General features: G+C 38.0%; 1 protein-coding gene across 4 annotated transcripts in view; it reads left to right on the top strand.

Moving 5' to 3' along the window:
* Positions 1 to 17,873, top strand: part of CEP162 (centrosomal protein 162) — a 98,906-nt gene that overhangs the window by 67,955 nt on the left and 13,078 nt on the right. For 3 of the 4 annotated variants that reach the window (XM_025862078.2, XM_073893581.1, XM_073893583.1), the window contains 4 exons: positions 1,721 to 2,373; positions 7,198 to 7,339; positions 9,370 to 9,468; positions 17,410 to 17,544. In XM_025862078.2, the coding sequence (XP_025717863.1) occupies positions 1,721 to 2,373; positions 7,198 to 7,339; positions 9,370 to 9,468; positions 17,410 to 17,544 (1,029 nt within the window). The remainder of the gene's footprint in view (positions 1 to 1,720; positions 2,374 to 7,197; positions 7,340 to 9,369; positions 9,469 to 17,409; positions 17,545 to 17,873) is intronic. The other variant, XM_073893582.1, reaches the window with a different exon arrangement.

Genomic DNA, 17,873 nt, shown 5'->3' with positions numbered 1-17,873 from the left:
CACACACACACACACACACACACACACACACACACACACACACACACCCTACACCCCTACCTTTATTTATATCCCTCAATAACTTCCTGTTCCTCTTAGGATAAATAATGGCCTATAATTGCATGTATGGCCAGACCCCACTCGCTGTCCAGTGTGTTCTCCCACGATGCTTTCTCTGTCCTGTTATGCTAACGTTTCTCCTACTTGCCATGTTTCCTGCAGCCACACATGTTGGCAGACTCTTGCCTCTGCCCACCTCATTCACAGTTAAGATATTCCTGTCCTTCAGCTCTCAGTCCAGGCGTTGCTATCCCAGTGAGAGCTTCATGGACTCCCTAGTAGACAAATTATCTCACAGGCACTCTAGTCCCATGCACTTCTCCATTGCATCCACCACATTTCCGGCCATTTTGATTGGATCATGAGTGACCGCTCTCCCTGTCTAGCTTCTGGACTTCATGATGGCTGGGACTGTTCTGCTTTTACTCACCATTGTGTTCCATCATTCAGCAAGGTGCCTGACACAGAGCAGATGCTAAAATATTTTACTTAATTATTAATCCCTAATTCATAGGATATTGGGGGATAGAGTGGCAAAGTATATGTAAAGCCCTACTGCCTTGTCTGAAGTGCAGCAAACATTCAGTAAATCATTATAATAATTCAACTGGTATTAGCATTCCACTCACCAAATAGAGGCATGAATTCCAACCCCCTACCCTATTTTTATATATCTAAATCTACCCACCCTGACTTTTCTCTTTTTGCGTTTCCCTACCCCATGCCCCTCCTGTCCCTGCTCACTCTGTCACTTCTTTTCATTTCTGGTTCCCAGTACATGCCAAACATTAGATTGCCTTTACGTGTATTCTTCCTATTTCCAAAATGCCCCTGCTTCCACTTATCCTCAAATTTACACTCATCTCTCAAGCCCAAACTTAAATGCGCTCCCTCTGTTGCAGTCTTCCGACCTTCTCTCAGGCCTCCAGACACACTGAGGTGCGTCATCATCCCCATTGCATGTATTCATAGGCCCGTTATCACAGTTATCCTAGGACATTGAAACTTGCCATATCACTCTCCTGATCAGGCTGTGAACTGTTTGAAGGCTGCGCTTCTTTATCTTTAGAATCTGGCACAGTGCCTGGCACACAGCAGTAGCTCAATAAATATTCATTGAATGAATGAACAAACACTGTAGTGCCTCCCTCCGCAGAGTAACCTATTTAGGTTATTTTGTTTGTAATACTAAAGCTCCAGTATAACAAATCGAAGCTGATTTACTCCCTATGAGATTCCTAAATCGATACTAGGAAGTTGAAAATGTACTATTTCTTAAAGATTTCAGAGCCCCCAATTGCTTTCCCTATTTCTCCTGAAAGCATACAGTTTGTCAGTTTGCATAGAGAAGGGTACATAATAATAGGTTCGATTGTGATACTTAAAATAAGTTTTGGGGTGTAGAGAAATGTGTAATTTTCGTTTATAAAGAAACACATTAATTGTGAAATTATACAACATATGGAGAATATATACCATTATGCCCTTTTAAGATGAGGACTTCAGTACATTTGACTGAGGGAACTCAGAGTTGGAGGCATTAGAATATGTAATGAGTGCCTGAATGAAGGAATAGGTAGGACCCAAAAGAACGCAGGGCTTCAGTAACGAATGACCTACTTAGCAGTGGTTTTGACATTACATGGATTCTTTTCTTCAGATTCAGTACGAACAGAGACTAGAGGAGCAGGAGCAGCTACTTGCCTGCAGATTAAAGGAGGCATCCCAGAACCACCCTGACAGTGCCTGCAGGGTTGAAGCACTAGAGAAGGAGCTCGACGACATCAAGGAAGCCCATCAACTCACTGTAAGAAAACTTGAAGCTGAAATAGACATTCTTAAACATCAAAATGCCGAATTGGAACTCAAGAAAAATGATAAAGATGATAAAGATTTCCAGCCTATAGAATTCCAGATAGAACAAGCTCATGCTAAAGCTAAGCTGGTGAGACTTAATGAGGAGCTGGCTGCGAAGGGGAGAGAAATACAAGACCTTTCAAAAACTGTGGAGAGGCTTCAGAAGGAGAGAAGGATGATGCTGTCTAATCAGAACTCTAAGGGTAGAGAGGAAGTGACTGCAAAAAGGGTGAAGAAAGATGGTTTGCATTCAGGTAAAGGAAGTGCTAACTCATTCCCTGGAACCCTGGATGGCAAGCTTTACCAGCCACATACTTTTACTGATTCCCATGTTTCAGAGCTTTTACAAGAAAACTGCAGATTGAAAAATGAACTGGAGAGATTAATTGTGGAGAGGAATGAGCTAAAGATGAAATCTGAAGCAGCAGTGAACCAATTTGAAAATTCTATGAAAAGGTAAAATGTGAATCTGTAATTATATGGGGACATATAAAGATAAAAACATCAAAATTATAAGAAGTATTTCCTCTGGTAGTTTTACCCTGAACTGAATTCATTGCCAAGTTTTAAGAAATTGCATTACATTGCTAAGCATAGATCTCTTTCAGAGTAGGATCCTCTACCTGTTGGAAGCCCAGATTCTGATAAACCTGAATCTCCATGTCAACCTGAACCATGTCCTCGGGCTGACAAATCCTGTCTTTCTGCATTTATCTAGGTAGTGTTAATAAGCTGACCCATTGGGCCTTTTTGCAAATGAATGTCATCATTGATGAGAGACTGCAGAAAACAGCTATTACTAAAACTAGTTGAACATGTGCGCCTGGGTAACTCAGTCAGTTGGGCGTGTAACTCTTGGTTTCGGCTTGGGTCATAATCTCATAGGTCCAAGCCCTGTGTCAGGTTCCACGCTCAGCAGAAAGTGTGCTTGAGTTTCTCTTCCTCTGCCCCTCCCCTCCGCCTCCGCTCATGTGCTCTCTCTCTCTCCCCGCTCTCTAAAATAAATAAGTCTTTAAAAAAAAAAAACAAAACTAGTTGACGTTCTAAGAGGAAAAGGTCTTCTTTTCCAAAGTAACTCTTCAAATTAATCTAGTGCTCACATCCATTCACGCCTTGAAGAACTTCCGTGCTTATCCCTTTCCTTCTCAAAATCACTAGTCTACTGTCTCTTTCCTCTGAGCCCTTCTAACATGCTCAGATCTTTTTCACTGTCATCAAACCAAGTCCTAGTCCTCTTTCTGTCAGTACCAGTTTTCCACAAGTAACCTCATTTGCACCTCACTTCCTCTTTTTTTTTTTTAATTAACATATAATGTATTATTTGTTTCAGGGGTACAGGTCTGTGATTCATCAGTCTTACACAATTCACAGCGCTCACCATAATACGTACCCTCCCCACTGTCCATCACCCAACCACTCCATCCCTCCCACCCCCCTCCACGCCAGCAACCCTCAGTTTCCTGAGATTAAGAGTCTCTTATGGTTTCGTCTTGTTTCATTTTTCCCTCCCTTCCCCTAGGATCCTCTGTCTTGTTTCTCAAAATCCTCATATTAGTGAGATCATATGATACTTATCTTTCTCTGATTGACTTATTTCACTAAACATAATACCCTCTAGTTCCATCCACGTCGTTGCAAATGGCAAGATTTCTTTTTTTGATGGTTGCATAATATATACCACATCTTTTTTTTTTTAAGATTTTATTTATTTATTTGACAGAGAGACACAGCGAGAGAGGGAACACAAGCAGGGGAAGTAGGAGAGGGAGAAGCAGGCTCCCCACTGAGTAGGGAGCCCGATGTGGGGCTCCATCCCAGGATTCTGGGATCATGACCTGAGCCGAAGGCAGATGCTTAATGACTGAGCCACCCAGGTGCCCCAATACCACATCTTTATCCGTTCATCTGTTGATGGCCATCTAGGCTCTTTCCATAGTTTGGCTGTTGTGGACATTGCTGCTATAAACATTGGGGTGCGCATACCCCTTCGGATCACTACATTTGTATCTTTGGGGTAAATACCCAGTAGTGCAATTGCTGGGTCGTACAGTAGCTCTATTTTCAACTTTTGGAGGAACCGCCATACTGTTTTCCAGAGTGGCTGTGCACCAGCTTGCATTCCCACCAACAGTGTAGGAGGGTTCCCCTTTCTCCGCATCCTCGCCAACATCTGTCGTTTCCTGACTTGTTAATTTTAGCCATTCTGACTGGTGTGAGGTGGTATCTCATTGAGGTTTTGATTTGGATTTCCCTGATGCCGAGTGATGTTAAGCACTTTTTCATGTGTCTGTTGGCCATTTGGATGTCTTCTTTGCAGAAATGTCTGTTCATGTCTTCTGCCCATTTCTTGATTGGATTAGTTGTTCTTTGGGTGTTGAGTTTGAGAAGTTCTTTATAGATTTGGTGACTAGCCCTTTATCTGATAGGTCATTTGCAAATATCTTCTCTCATCCTGTCGGTTGTCTTTTGGTTTTGTTGACTGTTTCCTTTGCTGTGCAGAAGCTTTTTATCTTGATGAAGTCCCAATAGTTCATTTTTGCCGTTGCTTCCCTTGCCTTTGGCGATGTTTCTAGGAAGAAGTTGCTGCGGCTGAGGTCGAAGAGGTTGCTGCCTGTGTTCTCCTCAAGGATTTTGATGGATTCCTGCTTCACATTTAGGTCTTTCATCCATTTTAAGTCTATTCTTGTGTGTGGTGTAAGGAAATGGTCCAGTTTCATTCTTCTGCATGTGGCTGTCCAGTTTTCCCAACACCATTTGTTGAAGAGACTGTCTTTTCTCCATTGGACATCCCTTCATGCTTTGTCGAAGATTAGTTGACCATAGAGTTGGCACCTCACTTCCTCTTAACCAGGGATCTCGTCCTCACCAGTCTTTTAAATCTCATCTCTCAGTAGTGACCTCTTCTGGTCCAGTGATGTTGTCTCTATTCTCATTTCCTTGACATTGACTTTCCTGAAATATGGGTTTCCTCCCAGAACCTCCGTGACTGACACCTCTGACTAACACTCCTCTTCCTTGTCTTTTAACTAACTCTGACTCCTCTTCATTCTCCTTCCTCAAAAATCAGACTTCTACCATGGTTCCTTTTCAGCTATTTATTCTCTGTTCTTTCTCCATTGCTAAATTCATCCATTCTTGTGGGTTCTATGAGTCATGACTCCAATTTACTTTTCAAGGCTTGTTTTCTTCCCTAAGCACAGATGTTAAATCTACCATTTTCTGGATTGTTCCTCTTGGAATCAGTAGTATCTCAAATTTTATTCCATTTTTACCTGTAAACTAGCTCCTCCTCACAACTTCTCCATCTCTGTCTATGACCATATTTTACAGTTGCCACGTCCAGCTTTACCTCCTTTATTTCTTGGGCTCACAGTTTATGGGGTGCTTCCTTATAAATATGTTTCCTTTTGCTTTCTACCTTCCTATAGAAAGCAGCCTTACCTGGTTTACTAGACAGCTTCCCCACCCTGATCTCCCTGATTTTAGTTTCTGTCTCCCCCAATCATTTTGCTTAAAAACCTTTAATATTCTTTAAATATTCCTGTATCTGAGTTACACTGCCCTCCACTGACTCCCTGCTTCCTGAAGTATCAAGATTAAATTACTCTACATGGCTTTCCACGTACCATCACCATTACAAGACCTCTCTATGGGCCTGACTTGCTGAATGTCTTTGCTGCCTTTTGCTCATCCACGCTTCAAGTACTGCCACTTCCACAAAATATTTCCTAGAGCCTCCCAGGAAATTTCCTGCTCCCAGCTCCTCTATAATTTATGTACCAAGTACCAATATTAAGTACCAAGAAAGCACTAGTCATACACTGCCTTGAGAACTGATGTTAAGATTATACTTTTGCAACCTCGCATAGGAGCAGAATGAGCAAAGCAAGCACCTAGACAAATACGTATTGATTGATTGGCAGCTATGTCTGATTGAGTCATCCTGGCAACCATAAATGCTTCCAAATTGAAACCTTATTTCTTGAGTCCTGAATGTGATACTAGAAATGAAGGTATTTGGAAAGAATCATATTCTTTTCTGGAAATAATTTAAAATTGAAATTTTTCCTATAAATTTTTCTATACATAATTTAGTATTGTTAATCTGTTTTTCAAATAGCTCTGGGCCTGAGAAGTGCGGAGTAACCTTTCCCAATCCCAGATTCAGGCTGTTTTGGGTTTTTTTGTTCATTTGTTTTTTACTTTAGTTCAGTTATATCATAAGTGCTTTAGATTTTTATGTTTTTCCAAGGACCCTAGTCACACCATTTCCATGAGGAAATATTCATATAAACAAATAATCAACTGATAAATTCGTTTATAGTTTGGGAATTGCCATATTAATATGTATTTTTAATAACTTTTCCAATAAGAGAAAATGGCTTATCTGTAAGAAATGTCTTTTTAAAGATTTTTTTCCTTTAAATTTTTATTGTTATGTTAATCACCATACATTACATCATTAGTTTTTGATGTAGTGTTCCATGATTCATTGTTTGTGCATAACACCCAGTGCTCTACACAGAATGTGCCCTCTCTAATACCCATCACCAGGCTAACCCATCCCCCCACCCCCCTCAAGTGTTTATCAGAACTTTGTCACCTACTAAACTGCCTCTGAATGCATAAATTTTGTCACAGAGACAAATCAGTAGTATCTCACATTTAGCAATCCAAACAAATTAGGTGCAGGGTTACGCTGGGTCCTAAAGAATTACCGTAAAGATTATTTTATTTTTATGACATGGCAGCTAGGTCTGGAGTCATATCCATGGACCAAAAACCAGTGAATGTTGCCTAGGGACAAAGCTTTGGAGATTTTAAAAGGAGCTGTGATTATCAAAATAAGAATCTGGGCAAAAATCTGAGTTTATCTTAAAAGATAAAATGTGAGGCCCCTGCTTTAAATCCATACAGAACATTTAGAACCTTTGATTCTAACAGAAAGTATAGCCCCAGGCTTGGGGTTGAGTGAAAGTCCCAGACTTTGAGCTCCAACTCTGCTGGGCTTGAACCCCCAGCTCTGCAATTTACTAATGAACTCTAGAGACATCACTCTTTCCTAAACTCAAGTTTGCCCTTATAAAATTCAACAAATAATAGCTCATGGCATGGTTGTAAGATCTCACAGGCAATCATGTATAAAGCACCTGACAGAGTGCAGTAAGTATTGGTGCTCTCTCTCGTTTCTTTAATTTCCAGACTTCTTACATTATTTTTGTGCTAACTCTGAATTGAAGAGCTGTTTTTATGTGTGAGTTTCTTTGATTTGCTCTACAGGGTCAAGGAAGATACGGCAGCATGCATTGCATCTCTCAAAGCATCTCATCAGAGGGAAGTAGAGAAACTCCTTTGTCAAAATGCAGTAGAAAATTCTTCTTCCAAAGTAGCTGAACTAAATCGTAAAATAGCAACTCAAGAGGTAGATGACTTTAACACACTTTCTTTGGCTTTAAAATTATTTTTTTCAGGACTGTTAACATTATTTAGAAATGCTTCAAGTTCACTTTTTGATAGAAATGAGAAATTCTTGACTTGATTTTTTTTATAGGAGAGGATGCCATTATCATGCATTTAACTGTTCTACTTTAAGATTATTCTAAATAGGGGGTTTCATAGTTTTGTCCCAACATTTCTTAAATAGTTCTTCTTCTAAGGCAGTTGTAAGGGATGGTACAATCACATTATGTGATTGAGACCTGAGTACTTGAACTTGAATGTTGAACCATCTCCCTCCACCCAAGTCCCAGCTGACAAGTAATTATCCTAGTCATTCTTCTTGCCCAATTACCTTTCATTCATTAAACAAATAATGATTCAAGGTCTATAGACAATCAGGCACTCGGGATAAAATAATCAACAGAGAGATACACACAGCTGTAGCCATTATGAAGCATAGTCTTCTTAGAATTATGACAGAGTATGCTGAAAGTTCATCTGCATTTCCTCAAAAAAGTGTATCTTCCTTCTTGGTTAGTATGTACATCTACATGGAATATCATGAGTATCTACTATGTGGTCCATCTTCTGTGGTGTTAGAAAATTGAAAAAACAGCATTAAGATAGAATTTTATCTGTATCCCCCCTCCAAAAAAAAAAAAAAAGCAAATATGGCAAAAATGTTAGCAATTGATAAATTGAAGAATGAATGTCCATTGTGCTCTTTTCTCTAGGTTTTAATTTTAAAAAACAAGCTGAGGGGCGGAAACCAGGAAATGATGATCTTACCCCCACCTCTCCCATCAATAATTATTTAATAGCATCTTGATTAAAAACAAATCACTCAGGGGCGACCAGGTGGCTCAGTCGGTTAAGCATCCAACTCCTGATCTCAGCTCAGGTCTTGATCTCGGGGTCGTGATTTCAGGCCCTGCCCAGCATGGAGCCCATTTAAACTTCCCCAGTTGAGCGATTTTGTTTTTAGGACCAGATAGTGGATATCGTGAACTTACTGTACATTATTTCAGCTATAAAAATGCTATTATGGGTTTGTGAGAAGGTGTCCTTATAAGGAGATGCACGTTCAAGTATTCAGGGGATAGAAGCCTGAAGGGTAATGAGGTCTATAATTCATGTAGCTCAGAAACGGAATTTTGTCTATTTTAATATTTCAGTGAGAAAAATTTAGAGTGCTTTTCAAAGGTAATCATCGTAGAGCAGTTGCAGATAACTTCTCTGGCTCCCCCCCACACACACACAATGGGAGCAGGGTGTCAGTGGGCAGTGTAAACAGGATAGCAAGTCAGTATGTAGTTGGGAGAGGTGGATAAAGTAGTGTCAGGGCGCCACACATGGTGCCCTTAATGTTACTTTCCCAGAGTTCTAAATGTGATATTGTAAATTACGAGTTAAGTGGAAGTCAGCATAGTCTGATGATAGAAATAGTAAAAGGAAAGCACTGGAGGTAAGAGATGCACATTTTCCCCAAGTTTTCAGGTTCTTGATGAAAGTATTTATGTATTTCAGTTGGCCAAAAATGTGTGACATTTATTTCATGCTAATACTAGGCTTGTGCTGTCTTTATTTTATCAGTAGCTCTTTAATAAAAACTATTATCCTACTTAGTCACAAAGTAATAAAGACAATATTGGCTACTTTCTTCAAAATGCTTAGACTTTATAATTGAGGTTTATTTTAAAAGGTGTTTTTCAGGCCTCCAGAAGAAAAATACTAGAGATAAAGAAGCCAAGTAGTTATGTAGCCATTAATTTGTAATATGTATGATGCTTTATATCAAATATTGAAACAAAATAATGAGTGAATTCAATGAGCTTAATTAATCCAATGAACTTAATTCCTGTGGCAATTTATTTCCATGTTAGAATTTGGTAATTTTAAAATATTGGGAATTTTTTTTTATTACAAACGAAATTCATTAGTTGGTTTTCTTATATTTTTCAAATATTTGAGGAAGAGCTTTCTTAACTCAGCACTTCTAACGTAATTTCCTAGGTACTTCTAAAACATTTCCAAAATCAAGTTAACGAGCTGCAGGGTAAACAGGAGTCTGTTGTAGTTTGCCAAGTTCGAGAAGAAATCCTACAGAAAGAGGTAAGAAATAAGAAAAATATTGGATTAACATAAGCTTTTCTTTGCCATTTCAATCATATTTTTGTATAAATTTTTTTAACTGTACAAGTAGAAACCTGAAAATATTTATCACATGTCAAAAAATATTAATAACTTGTTTATGGTACGTCTGCTTTCCCCAGATGGAACTCTCAAATATTAAGTTTATTATGTATTTGATGCTGAGATTTTTCTGGGCAATGAGGAAATAGAGGGGAGGGGTATTTGGTTCTTTTGATTTTTTTTTTTTTCTTAAGGACATAAAATTGGATGGTTAAGGCCACTTCTGCATTGAATACTAATACTATTTAATTTGGTTAAGAAATAGAGACAGCTGTCATTATAATCATGCTGGATTCCCAATAACAGTATCACAGGAAATAGTTCTTTCTGGAAACTCACCATTTTTATCACTCTAAGATCCTTTTGATTCTAGGAATTAAAAAAAAAAAAACTGTGCATTCTGTTCTTTGAAGCATATACACCATTTTTTATTATTCAAGAATTTATTAAACTATACAAGCAGAACGTACAACTGATTGCAATATAAAAAGATTAATGTGCAAACACTCCACAGTTAGGTAACTATCAATTAAAAAGTTTTGTTTCAGTTATTGAAAGGCTGTAGTTCAGCACATGTGCATTCTTTTCAGTGTTTATGATGTACATGAACGTTGTTGTATAAGCAGTAATTTAACAGAACTTCACAAACCTAAAGTAAACTTTTGGGAAAAAGCAATAAAAGGAAGTATGTTCTAGTGTTTGCATGATAAAGGTCAGTTTTAGTCAAGTTACAGTGTTGTTAGTTTAAGAATAGCTAAACTATTTTGAAAATAGAAAAGCTGCAACACATGATTTTCAAACCTATTTACTGGAAAACTAAGTAAAACACTCCATCTCTTGAATAAAATGACAATCTGCATTTTTAATATGCAGCACATTTATAATAGTTGTTTGAACAGGGCTTATTTATTCCCACTACTGATAACCTTTTGAAGGCCCTCGAAGGGATTTTCTCTCAGGCTGGTGGGAATAGTTCATTTTCCCAGCCCTGCAGGAATTCCCAGAATTATTCAGGCTACCATTTCCACTGGCTTCGGAACTGCCTCTGGGCAGCCAGCTAGACAGTCTTAGAGTTCATCTTGTATGTTTTCCATCCCTCACGAATCACCATCCTGCATTGCTGTTAGCTAGGGTTTGAGAACAGTCATTTCACATGTCGTCTGGTTTTTTCGGCTAAGAAAGGAGGGTAAATCCCGGTCTCTTTCTGACCACAAGAAAAAGCACAATACACATTTTTTAACAGTAGCAAATTCTGTTTTGTTTTTTGACTGCTTGTTTGTTGTTATTCTATTTCTATAGAAAAAAACAGTGATTTAAAATGTTCCAGCATAGTTCAAGACATTGGGAAGTGAACCATCTCCCACTAGCATGTTAATCATGAAAACCTGAAAAGATTTTTCAAATTTCTGCATTTTGTTCCATGCCTATGTTACCTAAAGGGTTGTTAAACCACATCTCTTTAAAATCATATCTGCTGCAATAGGCTGAAAACATTATACCACGCCTCTGGTGTATATTCATTCAGTTGATGCTAACTCAGGCATGTATTCCTCAAATCTTTTTTTTAAATATTAAAATGTAAAAGGTAATCTTTCATGTTTAAACATTCATCATAGATTTCCGGTCTTATTTTTCCACTCACTGTTGACTCCAACCATCTGTTTATTTCCTTGCACCCTAAAGTTGAAGAGGAAGGACTTGAATCTTTACTCAACTCCTTAAATTTAGACAATTGAGAGGATTGCTGCTATTGTTTCCATGTCCTGCAGTTAGTATATGCATTTTATTGGTCATAGTTTCTTTTTCATCAATAGGATTTTGTTTTGTTGTATTTGTATAGTCTATACAAATTTTAGAAACCATTCAAGAGTGACCTCTAATATGGGAACCCAAGGACTATTACAGTGACTCCTAAAAATTATCAAAATTCTTCTAATTTGTGTCAAATATGCTACAGCTAGCTGCTTTTAGGTTATGAATGAATAGTAGGAATGATTTGGGGGTTTATGATAATATCTGGGTTTAAGTTGTTAAACATGTCAGTGAGCCTTACGGTGGCAAGTCATGTAAACATTTAGAGTGATACAGTGACCGTAGGCCACGCTTGGTACTCTGGCTGCAGACCAGGAAACACAAGGCAACAGCCGGCATGAGTAGGTCCCACAGCAGTCCACACAGCTGTCCCAGGAACAGCACACATGCAAGGGAATAAGACTCACATCTGGCAGTTGGAGGAACCACCCAGGCTTAAACTCTCCCCGACTCCACAAGAACCAGCGTCTCTTAGAACAAATAACTCATGCACAGTGGACCCCACAAGGACATGCCCAGTGCAAGAGTCACTGCACTCAGGAGAGCCCAAACCTACCCCTACCTGTCCCACCAGGTATTTCAGTTCATACCAAGTCCTCCAAGCCCAGATGATTTTCCACCAGTCGGGGCGTTACCACAAGCAGTGTACGTAGATGACATCTATCCTTATCAAGAGAACAAAGCGAGGAAGTGAATTGAACCCACGGCCAGTTTCTCATGCAGAATGAAGAATTACATTTACCCTTTACCCACAGGCATTTGCTAGTGTTTTTAACTCTCTCAGTCTCAGGGGTTTTTTTAGCTATTAAATGGAATAAAATCTACTTCCTAGCATTTAAAAAGTGTTTAGGGGTCAGGCACTGTCGACAGGCTTTTGGGATATAGAAATATAGAACTAGAAATATAGAGCACCTAAAGGTAACACCCTCAAAGAGCTTGCATTCTAGTGAGTGGGACAGAAAAATAAACCGATCCATATAGACTGTAAGGTCCCTGAGCTAACTTTCTTTGCATCAGAACTGGGTCACATGCCCACCTCCAAACCAGGCATTGCCTGCGGACAGTGGACAGCAGTAACAGGCTTAAATCGGTCAGTATCTCCTTCAGTGCTAGACCATATTAGAATCTAGACTCCCTGGATTAAGTGTTCACAACCACTAACATTCATCCCAGCAGTGTGGCCAGGAAAATGCATCGTGCCAGTAAGTTGCAGAGTATGAAGGCACGCAAGATGGTTGAAAGCACACAGACTCAAGCCGGTCATGCTCATTTAAAGGAGTAAAAATAGCGTAATTTTATGGTCCAGTTTGAATTGAAATTTGTAGTTGGTAAGATTCTCTACTCACCGGCGTATAAGAGGACAGTATATAGGTCTTCTTTGGAAAGAGGTCTGTGGGCTATGCATGGATCATCTGAATTCCCTTACCTGAGCCTCCTGCTGCTAGTGGTCAGTGATGTCTGTCTTCTTTACCTTTAGTAACATGATCTGGGAGAATCACTCTTTCACTTTAGTAAAATAATAAACTAGTAAGACAATAAGAATTTTATTCATTAAGGAATATATGCTTTCTTTTTATTGATGTTATTCACTTCTATCCCGGTTGAGTATGGATTTATTTATAAATATTTATTTAACATTTAATATATTTTAATATAAATGTTTATTATATATTTAAGAATATTGAACATGTTTTTATACTAAGATTAATATATATTAGAAGGTATAAAAACACCCATGATCCCATTACCCAGAGCATATTTTGCTATATATTCTTCCAGATTTTATTTATTCGTAGACAGATACAAATACGGTGAGGGTGTGTGTTCATGCATGCACACACATAAAACACATGTTTGTGTATGTGTGTATGCATAATGATTTTTAAAAGCTGTTTTTTACCTAACAGTATATATATATTCTCATGTCAGTATATACGTTTTCTCTTTTTCCAATTTTATTGAGATATAATTGACATACACTATTGTCTAAGTTTAAGGTATACAGCATGAAGATTTAACCTACATAGATCATGAAGTGATTACTGCAGTAAGCTTAGTTATCATCCATAAAGAAAAAGATTTTTCTTACCTTATGGTGAGAACTCTCAGGATTTACTCTTAACAGCTCACGTACACCGCGCAGCAGCGTTGAGTATTGTCGTCATGCTGTACACTGAATCCCTAGTATAGTTATAACTGGAAGTTTGGTCCTTTTTGACCGCTTCGTCCCCTTCCCCTCTCTCCCACCCTTTCCTCTCCACCTCTGCTAACCACAAATCTTATCTCTTTTTCTAGGAGTTTGGGGGTTGTTTTGTTTTTTGTTTTTTCAATTCCACATATAAGTGAGATCCTATGATATCTGTCTTCTTTCACCTGGTATAATACTGTCAGGGTTCAACCATGTTATCACAACGGCATGATTTCCCCTTTTTTTGTGGCTGGATATATATCACATCTTTATCTATTCACCCATCAGCGGACACTCGAGTTGCTTCCATGTCTTGGCTATTCTAAACAGTGCTGCTATGAGCATGGTGTACAGATATCTTTCCAACATAGCTGTCTTCAGGTAAATACCCAGATGTGGAATCCCTGGATCGTATGGTCATTCAATTTTTAATTCTTTAGGAGCCCCCCATACTCATTTTCATAGTGGCCGTACCAGTTTACAACCCCACCAACAACACCCATGGATTCCCTTTTCTCCACATCCTCACCAGCCTTTGCTGTCTTTTTGATGCTAACCATTCTGGCAGGTGTGAGGTGATGCTGTAGTTTTGATTTGCATTTCCTTAAAGATTAGTGATGCTGAACATTTTTTCACGTACCTATTGGTTATTTATGTATCTTTGGAAAAATGTCTACTTTGGGTCCTTTGCCCATTTTTTAATTGGATTATTTGGGGTTTTTTTGGCTATTGAGTTATATGACTTTTTTATTTGAGAAGCAGACTCCCCGCGGAGCAGGGAGCCCGACATGGGACTCGATCCCAGGGACCTGAGCTGAGGGCAGACGCTTAACGACTGAGCCACCCAGGCACCCCTATAAATTCTTTATATGTTTTGTATATTAACCTCTTATAAATATAGTGTGCAGATATTTTTTTCCTTTCCATAGATTATTTTCATTTTGTTGATTTTTCTGTACAGAAGCTTTACAATTTAATATAGTCCCAACTTGTTTATTTTTTATTTAGTTGCTTGTGCTTTTGGTGTCATATCCAAAAAACTGTTGCCAAGACCCATGTCAAGGAGCTTTTCTACTGTTTTTTTTCTAGAAGTTTTCTGGGTTCAGGTCTTACATTTAAGTCTTTAATCCATAAGGTTAATTTTTGTAAGTGGTATAAGATAGGGATCTAGTGTCATTCTTTTACATGTGAATATTCAATTTTCCCAACACCATTAATTGAAGGGACTGTCTTTTTTCCCCTGAGTATTTTTGGCTCTCTTGTCATGTATGACTGTGTGCCTGTGTTTGTGCCAGCGCCGTACTGTTTTGATTGCTCTAGCTTTGCACTACAACTGGGAATCAAGAAGTATGATACACCGCACTCTCCCTCTCAACACCGCACTGACATTCAGGGTCTTTTGTGGTCCGTAGACGTTTTAGGGTTTTCTCTATTACTGTAAAAAATGCTGTGGGAATCTTGATAGGGATGGCATCAAATCTATTGATGGCCTTGGGTAGCATGGACGTTTTAAGTGTTAATTCTTACAATCCATATTTCTGGATCATAAGGATTATGGGATCCAGGAATATGGATTACAAGAATACTTTTTATCTTGTATCTACTTCAATTCCCATTATCAGTGTCTTGTAGATTTTGGTATAGGAATCTTTCATCTTCTTATTTATGTTCATTTGTAAGAATTTTATTGTTTATGATGCTTTTTAAATGGGATCATTTTTTTCAGAGAATTCATTACTAGTGTACAAAACGCTACGGATCTTTAATTTTGTATCCTGCAACTTTACTGAATTCATTGATTAGATCTAACAGTTTTTCTGGTGGAATTTCTATAATTTTCTCTATATAAAATCATGTCACTTGCAAATAAAGACAGTTTTAATTCTTTCCTATTCTGATGCCCTTTATTTCTTTTTCTCGCCTGATTGCTCCGGCTAGGGCTTCCAGTACTATAATGAATAGGAGTGGTGAGGGTGAGCACCCTTGTCTTGTTCGTGGTCTTAGTAAACCGTTCAAGCTTTCACCATTGAATCGGGAATTCAATGTGGGCTTATGATATATTATCATCATCTGAAGTACATTCCTTCCATACCTAATTTAAGAGTTTTTATCATGAACAGATGTTAAATTTTATCAAATGCTTTTTCTGCATCTATTGAGATGGTAATATGATTTTTTTCTTCATTCTTTGTGATCTATTACACTGATTTTCATATACTGAACTATCTTGCATCCCAGAGATAAATTCCACTAGATCATGGTGAAGGATTTTGTTAATGTACTGCTGAATTCAAATTGCTAGTATTTTATTGAGAAATTTTCCACTCATATTCATCAGAGATAGTGACCCATAGTTGTCTGATAGAGTCTTTAAAAAAAAAATTTTTTTTTTCTTAAATATTTTTAAGTAATCTCTACACCCGATGTGGGGCTCAAACTCAAGACCCTGAGGTCAAGAATCGCATGTTCTACTTGACTGAGCCAGCCAGGTACCCCTGATAGTCCCTTTATCTGGCTTTGTTATTAGGGTAATGCTGGCCTTATTAAATGAATTTGGAAGTGTTCCCGCCTCTTCTGTATTTTGGAAGAGTTTGACAAGGATTGGCATTAATTCTTCAAATTTTTGGTAAAAATTCACTTATGAAGTCATCGGGTCCTATTGGGAGATTTTTTACTTATTAGAATTCTCCTTCACTTGACTACTTCGTTCACTAGACCAGAACTTCCAGCTGGTATACAGGAATGGGTTCCTTGTGGATCGTAAGATACTGATGACTGGAAATGTTGTCTCATTACAAACTCAAAATTTCAGTCATTAAAAAGTTTATGTGTTGAAGTTGAAGTGATATTTAACCATTATGTGTATGATAGTGCCAGTCATCCGAATTAAAGTCTGCAGATTTCTTTGGTCACAGATGATATCATCAGGGATGTCCCACATTTAAATATTTAGATTTAGATTTCCTCCTGACTTAATTTGCTTGTATTTTCACATTTTAGAAACTACTTAGGAATTATAGGGGGTTTGGCGGTGGGGGGGTAGGGGTTGTTTTTTGGGTTTTCTTGTAGTGTTAGTGTTTTTATTAGGTACTGTTTCATGGGAAACATGATGGAATTTGTTCATTTTAGCCATTTTCACTTGCTTATTATTTTGCCTTTTGCTACTAATAATTAGAAAATTATTTAAAATTATGTGGTATAAAGAAAATACATTTGTTTCATCAAGCCCAAAAGAAAGAGCTCTCAGATCCCCTCTGTTTTACTAATGGGTACCATGAAAATATTACCATTTTCTCTGTTGACCATAGTATGAAAAGGGAGGTACCACACTAGACTGTAATCTCCATGAGTATGGACTATGTCTTTCATGTCTGTATCCTCAGGACCTAAGACAACAGCCAGGACAGAAGGAATTCAGTGTATTTCCTCAGAAAGAGGTTGAACTCTGTGTGTTGGGTACTATACTGTGTAGGGTGCTTTAAATGTATTATATAACCCTAAAGTAATCAACCTTGTTAAATACATTGATACTTTGTTAGCACAGCTAAATATACCAAAGACAGTGCCCACCTTCATTTTGAATGCTGTAATCAGCCTGGCGTACATGGGAGGAGGTGGTCCAGTCATCGGGAACCTTTGGATTATGAGGTCATTTCAGAGCTAGGATGAGCCTTTTCTTCCTGAACATAGGGAATGCAAACTCTTAATTCTAACAACTCAAGATATTTTTCTTATTAACAAGAAGAGTCTTCTCTAGAGAAATTTTATACAAAGGAAATGTAGTAAATATTCTTAAAACTACCTGGTAAAAAATTTATTTTTCTTAACAGTTTTTCATTTATTTTGTATCTCAATTTTAGATTACAAAACTCCTAGAAGAACTAAGAGAAGCCAGAGAAAACCATACACCAGAGATGAAACATTTCATGGGCTTAGAAAAGAAAATTAAACAGATGGAAATGCGACATCAGCAAAGAGAGCAGGAACTTCAACAGGTAAAGTAGTAAATTATATTTACATATTTGTATAGCTCTTCACTTTTAAGTACCTCCAGTTTGCTGTAGGTTGGCCATCCCTAGCCAACACTTCCTGAAGTATTTCATTGTGTCTTGATATTAAGAATAAAAATACAGCTTTTAAGAGCATATAAGACTTTATGTATTTGAAATTTAAAGATTGGTCTTATCTCTGGAATAATAGAGCAACAACTTGTATCTTTTTTTTTTTTTAAGATTTTGTTTATTTTAGAGAGGACACAGCAGGGGAAGGAGCAGAGGGAGAGGGAGTGGGAGGAAGGGAAAGAATCTCAGGCAGGTTTCAAGCT

This window comes from Callorhinus ursinus, unplaced genomic scaffold (genome assembly GCF_003265705.2).
Source record: "Callorhinus ursinus isolate GAN/ISIS: 27379988/994484 unplaced genomic scaffold, GSC_fseal_2.0 scaffold6, whole genome shotgun sequence".
Classification (NCBI taxonomy): Eukaryota; Metazoa; Chordata; class Mammalia; order Carnivora; family Otariidae; genus Callorhinus; species Callorhinus ursinus.
Note: the sequence above shows the minus strand (reverse complement) of the source record. Positions and strands in the feature narration are given on the sequence as shown.